Source organism: Engraulis encrasicolus, chromosome 6 (assembly GCF_034702125.1).
Source record: "Engraulis encrasicolus isolate BLACKSEA-1 chromosome 6, IST_EnEncr_1.0, whole genome shotgun sequence".
Classification (NCBI taxonomy): domain Eukaryota; kingdom Metazoa; phylum Chordata; class Actinopteri; order Clupeiformes; family Engraulidae; genus Engraulis; species Engraulis encrasicolus.
The window spans coordinates 23,423,498-23,430,997 of NC_085862.1; the positions used below are offsets into that span (position 1 = coordinate 23,423,498).

Here is a 7,500-nt window from a genome sequence, read left to right on the forward strand (position 1 = left end):
TGTGACATTGTGCAAGATTGAAAAAGCCATCTGATTTATTGTGTTGAGTAGATTTGGTAGACATGTTATTCTTAATTCCTAGCTCGTAATTATGACACTGTCAATGTAAATTTGTTACAAAATTTGCCCGCCAGGGGAGCTCACAGCAACCTGAAGCCTAGGGGCCCCAGGCCATCTTGATCCGGCCCTGTCGATGATATTCTGCTAACATGCACTTCTGAGATGACTCTCTCGTCAATGCATGTTCATGTGAATGTCGTGCTTTATGAACGGTTTCGTTTTCAAGGCCTAGAAAGGTAATGATTTTTGTACCTGACAAGTTTCAGCCACTTTGCCTTTGGCAGTCTTCATCACAAGAGTCATGTGACACATAATTTGTGAGGTACAAAAATCTGTAGCTTTGTTGGCCTTGAAAAAAAATGGTACTTAAATTATAAGGTACGCCTAATTGGCCCTTTTAGTGAATGCCATCAAAGTCTGTTCCCATAAGTCCCATCACTCGGCGGCCATCTTGGCTACGCCTCAAACTGACTATTTGAGATTAGTCAGTGATGGGGTATATAAGAATGAATGGGGGAAATAATGTTGAGTGACAGTGGGACAACACAGCGATACACAACTCATATGGTTGGAATCACAATGAAAAACTGGGTTTAATGGCAGTCTTAGAATGACCGAAACATGAAAGTAACACTTTAAAACAGCGTTTTTCTTTATGCTATTTTTGATCTGCGCATGCGCCACATTCCACGACAACGTTCTGTTTTGCGGCAGGTGGGAGTTGCGTGGACTTCACCTCTTCCGGCCGGCTGTCAAACGGGCATCCATTCTCCGGTCATGTACAGAAAAGACACTGGATTTATTTTCTGATAGCCAAAGCAGTAAGCACAATGGTCGTCCCTGCTCATCAGTAATAAAAAAATAGGCTATTGAATAAATTAATGATGTAGGCTAGCCTGCCTCAAAATTGGTGTTTTAAACTGTGATATCATGTTGTTGCCTAAACTGATAATAGCTATGACCAACGGTGAAAAATATAAGAAAAAAAGCTAAACTGATCAAAGTTGAATGTCTTGCAGACTTGCCCCCGTTTTGCTTTTTCTTACTTCTTTGTTTTCAACCATAAGAAAAACCACAACGGGTGTGCACATGTTATGCACACGGCCGGTTTTGTTTCCGTGTATGTCCCTTTACTTGCACCTGCATTTTGGATGGGCGCAGAAAGGTGATTAATTGTCGAGTTGCGCTCTCTGCCCAATTCACAATTAAGTTTCCACGGACGGCAAACAAACCACATGGCCGCCAGCAAACAAACCGATTAGGTACGAGCAGTCGTAAAGGTTTACGTTTGCACTTGCGTCGAGGCGTCGAGACGATTGGATAAGTGACAGCGCAGCTCAGCAAGCAATTGGTTCTCGTTACCGGACAGGTGGGAGTGACGCCGGCAAACGCCATATTCGCGTAGCCATATGCTCTCGTTCATTCCTATGGAAGGTTTCATGAGTGATTCGTCTCGTATAAGACCGTCTCTGATGCCATCCTGTAAATGCCTTCCATGAATGCACTGGTGTGTGTTCTATTACATTAAATGACACTTACGGTAGCTGATGCTTAAATCCAAAGCGACTTACAGACAATTTAAGTACACAGTATTGGTCACAGTCCCTGGAGCAATGTGGGGTTAGGTGTCTTTATCATGGGCACTTTAGCCATGGAGTGAGTTTTGGAGTGCAGTGGAGGGGTGGGATTCGAACCAGTAACCCTATTATGTAAAGCCCATCCCTCTACCATTTGGCTATGGCTGCTATGTTCTTCCTCCACAATCCCGAGTTTCTAGACGTGTGATCTTCTGTGAATGTATGGCATAGTAGTATGCTTTTTAAAATGTCCGTTCTGCAAATGCCTTCTTTCAGCGCGCTTGTGCTCTGTTTTTCCTCCCCAACCCCATGTCGTGTCAGGTCAAGTGAGTCTGCTCTTATGTGAATACATGCTTGTGTGAAACTCATTCCGTGAATATGGAAATGGAAAGTCACTTGACCTCTAACCTTTGGTTGCTCCCAGTCCAGGACAGTATATAATGGCATACAAACTGGTCCACTTCAGGAAGACTAGGCCAAGGACGACTACTCTCAAGAAGACGCACTGCGTCGCAATGTCCATTATTATGCTTGCACCACAATAAAAGGACCCAAAAAAAGTGATTTGAGTGCTCCATTCATTCCTGGCCTTGTCTTTCTGAAGTGGACCAGCTTGCTTTCCATCTTCATATTGTGAATGTTTGGCCTTTTGTTGTTCCTCCTTTGCCTCAAGTCTCTGGACGTCTGACCTTCTATGAATATACACTCACCACTGATATTGGCTGATGATGATTCTGTGTATGGGTATGTTTGTGACCACTGACCTAAAAATTGTCTGGACATCGGGCTTCCATAGAACTGCATTCAACGGTTTTTTAATCATTTGTGATCTGTGAGAATACTTTTGTCCCAAATTTCCGGAAGCGTACCTTAGCAACGCTTTGAACAAGTGCTGATAGGCCAACGCCCCCCTGGTGGTTGCGTTTGACTGTCAATCAAAATAATTCTAAAACAATTCTAACTGTCAATCAACCCAAATATCAAAACAAGGGTTGTTTGAAAGGGACGGGTAACTACCGTTTGAACGAAACACAGCTGACTTGGCCAGAATTTCAAAGGACTTAAATTTTTTGCAGGTTTCCCAAAGAGGTGCATGGGAAATGGCATTCTACTTCCTTTTTCCTCTATATTTAGGGCATTGTTTGTGACATGCTAATGTAATTGTGTAAACGGCATTAACCACGAGTGTGTCTGTGTTGTTCTTCCTCCCCCTCCTCCTTCCCTCCTGTGTCTCTTCCACAGCCCTGAGTCCCTGGACGTGTGCGGCCTGTTCGTGTGGCTGGGCCAGACCCAGTACAAGCTGCAGCTGTCTGCGCGGGAGGTGCGCTGCGTGCGTCTGCGCGCCTGCTTCACGCAGCCGGGCGTCTACAACCTGGGCACGCCGCGCGTCTTCGCCAAGCTGGCCCAGAGCGGCGCCAACATGTACGAGACCAGCAGCCAGCAGAGCGCCCTGCCCGCCCTCATCGTCATCGACGGCATCTGATTGGACAGCGTGGCGCCCCGCCACTCAGCGATTGGACAGGAACGCCTCATTGACATCTCATTGGATATCACACAGCATGGCCCGCCCTCATCGTCATCGAGAGCATCTGATTGGACTGCGTGGTGCCCGCCACTCATCGTCAGCGATTGGACAGGAACGCCGGCCTCATTGACATCTCATTGGATATCACACAGCATGGCCTTGGCCCGGCTCGATAGTCATCTGCAATGTCTGATTGGGCACCCTGCTGTCATCCTGCTCATCTGTGGTGTGTGATTGGACAGAACGCTGGCCTCGTGGTGTGTGTGTGTGTTTGTGTGCATTACTCACTCTCATTGACATCTGATTGGATGTCACACAACATGGACCGCCTTGATCGTCATCTGCAGCGATGGATTGGATGTGACATGGCCTACAGGCCCACCCCCTGCCCGTCACGGCCCCTGTCAGCCAGGAATGCTCAGTCAGCATCGCACAGCGCAGGCACATGCCATCCAACACTGGCCCATACCTCTCAACACTGTGATGTCACTGCACATCTTATCCCACAGTGCTCTCTCTCTCTCTCTCTCTCTCTCTCTCTCTCTCTCTCTCTCTCTCTCTCTCTCTCTCTCTCTCTCTCTCTCACTCTTTCTCTCTCACTCTCTCTCTCTCTCTCTCTCTCTCTCTCTCTCTCTCTCTCTCTCTCTCTCTCTCTCTCTCACTCACTCACTCACGCTCTCACTCACGCTCTCTTGACGAAATCTGCAACAAGACTGCATCTTTGCAAGGTCATGCACATCTGAGTAGTGAAATAAATAAAAAACTGGGCAATGTGGGACAGTTAACTCACCATCTTCATCCTCCATCACAAACTCACCTCCATCGTCTGTCTGCCATCACTGCACCTCTAGCACAAACCTTGTCCAAAAATCCATTGCTCTCTGGGCCGTTGTTGAGGGAGATAAAAAGAGACACGAAAACTAAAATAAACAGACAAAAAGCAGTCAGCTATGGGATCACAAACACTTGGGAGCAGTGATCACCACCTCTCTCTGCCTTCACGTGCGGCAAAGGGCGTGTGTGTGTGTGTGCGTGCGTGTGCGTGCGCGTGCGCGTGCGTGTGTGTGTGTACTATACCCTTCAATGTCTGGACAACGGGCAGCGGGCAACTCCAATTCTTTCGGTCATCTGTCTCCATGTCGTCACCATAGCTGTGATGGTGTGGCCCCCCCCCCACCCCTCACCACTCTCAGCATCACTGCCATCGGTCCTCAACCTCCCTGCCTGCCTCCCTCTCCCTCTCCCTCTCCTCCACCCTCAACAGCCCCCACCCCCACCCTACATCATCCATACTTCCTTGGTTTGATATCCACCATAGCACTGCACCCAACAAAACTACACCATTCATGTCCACTAGTGAATAAAATGAATATTGGAGTTCACATTCAAAATATATGAAGGCAAAAGTGTGTGTGTGCCTGTTTGTATTTTATGTAGCGCATGCACGTTTGTGTCTGCAAGACTAACCGAGTCAATGAATGAATGAATGGATGAGTGACTGAACATAATAAATATACAGACAAGGATATGGTGGTAACAGCAGCAGCAGCAGCAGCCTCCAGACGCAGGCGTGTGTAAGCCATCCCTGGGGCTGTCCTGAGGTTGGACTTGCGTGGGGGGGACTGTGGAGAGAGAGAGAGTGGGGGGGGGGGGGGGGGGGGGGGGGGGGGGGGGGGGGGGGGGGGGGGACAGGCTTGTTCAGGAGGTGGAGGAGGAGAATCTCTGAGAAATGGATCTCAGCGCATCTCCATTGAACTTCAGTTCTTTCCAAAGGCCATTTCAGTACAGACAAACCACCCTAGCACCCCCACCCCCCCAGGGAATGTATGTGTGTCACCTGTGTGTGATCATGTTGACAACTGTGTGTGTGTGCGTGTGTTTATGCACATGCATAAGCAAGTATTGATGTGTGTGTGTGTGTAAGAAAGAGAGAGGAAGCATTAATATTTCAGTTTGTCTGCGTGTTAAATTCCAGTGGTTGGCACATTGCCTAGAATAGATGTTCCCCCACTTCCCCACTCACCAAATAGTTGTGACTGTGTGCGTCTGTGTGTGTGTGTGTATGCGTGTGCCTGCACCCCCCTGCGTCCACCCTTGAGAGCTGACAAGACAGGCCACCAGTCCAGTGCAGTGCAGTCCCCCTACAGGTCAAGAGACCCCCATTACAACAAGTGGCATTAACCGACAAGAGACGGTCATCAAGAGCAATGTGTGATGACTGGACAACTGACCACCAGTGACCCTTGAGATGGCTGCTGCTGCTGCTGCTTGCCCGCGTGCGTGCGTCCGTGCGCGTGTGCTTGTGTGTGTGTGTCCGTGTGTGTCTCAGTGTGTGTGTGTGAGAGAGAGAGAGGGAGAAACAGAATTTGAGCCGGGCTATTTCCACATGAACTGTTTTAATTTTCTACAAAATTAATCATTGATTTATCCTATCTCTTTCCTCTCCCCCCCCTCCCCCCCCCTGTACTATTGGGCCGTGTAAAGTGTGAAGACATGACGGCTCTCTAGAAAATGATGTATTATATTTATAACAAATTGACTGTAAATAGAATAAAACGTAACCAATAACCAACGATGATGATGTACGGCGTGCTTACTGGAGTCTTCTCTCATCATGTGACCAGCAGAATCAGGGAAGCTGAAGGGGGGTGACAAAGGGGTCACTTGTCCCTGGCCCAGGGACAGCGGGGGCCCAGAATTGGATCTTCATCATTACATAGTATGTGTTTGGGTTTGAGGCCCTTTCAGATGTCTTCATCCCGGGCCCAGCCAAAGCTGTCAGCAGCCCTTAGCAGCGGTACCCTGAGTCAGGGCCGCCGACGGCTTTACATGGCCCAGGACAAAGTCATCTGAAAGACACCCCCCCCCCCCCTCCTCAGTCAACACATGCAATGTAATGGGAATCCAAATCTGGGCTCGGGACATTGAACAACTGACTTTTCCCTGTCGTTTTGTCCTGTGTGCACATAGACAATCAACATTTACAGTAGAGTCTATTTATGGTGTAGTCAAAGAGGTGATGCCATGGTTTGCAGCACAGTGGGGCCAGGGAGGCATTGCCAGCCAAACGGGCCAGGCCATTCATTTTGAAGTAATTAATGTGGTGTGGCAAAACCAGGCTAAGGCATTGATCACACACACACACACGCCCGCCCCTCCCAATGATTTCACAACACACCGGGTTGAGGGCGGCTATTGATATACAAATGTAGCTTATGTATAATGTAAAATCTATTGTCAGATCCCTAAATCTATTGTCAGGGTCCTAAATTATTTTTTTCACCACCAGCCAAAAAAGCTAGCGGATGAAATCTTGCTAGCCAAACACACTAAGTAATTGGCTAGTAAGTTGGTCTTTTGTACCAGCCAAAATGAAATTTCACCAGCATTTTGGCTGCTGTTATTTTGGAGCCCAGCCCTGTGTATACAATGCTCCTCCCAAATATTGCATTATTGCAGTATTTTATTGTCTTCTTGGTGTTGGCTGTTGTTGCTGTGACGCATATCTACACGGGTCATAACTATTCGGAGCGGCCGCAGCAGAGTGCAAGGAAGAGCAAGAAGGGCGCACACGCGCGCGCGTCCTCTGTGCGCTTTATAACGGGCCACTTAATTTGAGCTGAGTCAAGCAGGCTACTTCAACGAGCTGTTTGAGTTGTCCATGGGTGATGTATCCTTACTCCTTTTCATCCAGTTGTTAGAAAACCCTCATCCATGTTATCAGACAGACAGAGTGCTAAAAATAGTACAAAAACTACACTTTGATGGAGAAAACTGTTCAATCAGAAGATGACGATTTCACCGAACACAAAAGCCACATGTGGTATAGCCTATGCAACATGCTATTCAGATTAAAAGTGTCTCACAAAATTAAATGGAACCGTTGCATTTGTTTCAGTTACAGCAATCGAGCTGCTGGAATCAAAGTGGTTTAATTAAAAAGGTATTTTGCATAATCGAAATGTGCTCAATCATTCGTGCCCCCCTGCCCAGCTAAAATTAAGATTGAAACTCGTATTGGTTTGATGGCAGCCACTTTTAAATTACAACTGTAGAAGGAATCGAGGAATGCTATATACGGCTCCGTGGTAGCGCGCTGCCCTCTGACATCTCCATCAAGCCGAAATACGGAGCTGCATCACAGAGGTTTTCCGGTGCATTTTAACGTCAACTGCAAGTACCCAAATTGCGCGCGTAATCGGTCAAAATAGGATCTCCTGGCGCACAGGCGCAGCAGAGACTCAGATATGATTCCATCCTCGTGGCAAACTGGCCGCTGGCGGAGAGGTGGAAGGCACTGAGAGGCGAGCGCGCTCTCAGGTGGCTCTGGACTGGACA

The 7,500-nt window shown here is 47.9% G+C and overlaps 1 protein-coding gene across 1 annotated transcript in view; it reads left to right on the top strand.

Annotated features, from left to right (window-relative positions):
• trappc8 (trafficking protein particle complex subunit 8) overlaps positions 1-4,568 on the top strand; it is a 63,599-nt gene extending 59,031 nt beyond the window's left edge. Inside the window, exon 31 of the mRNA XM_063200978.1 lies at positions 2,880-4,568. Within this exon, the coding sequence (XP_063057048.1) occupies positions 2,880-3,120 (241 nt within the window). The 3' untranslated portion in view covers positions 3,121-4,568. The remainder of the gene's footprint in view (positions 1-2,879) is intronic.
• Positions 4,569-7,500: the final 2,932 nt, after the last annotated feature.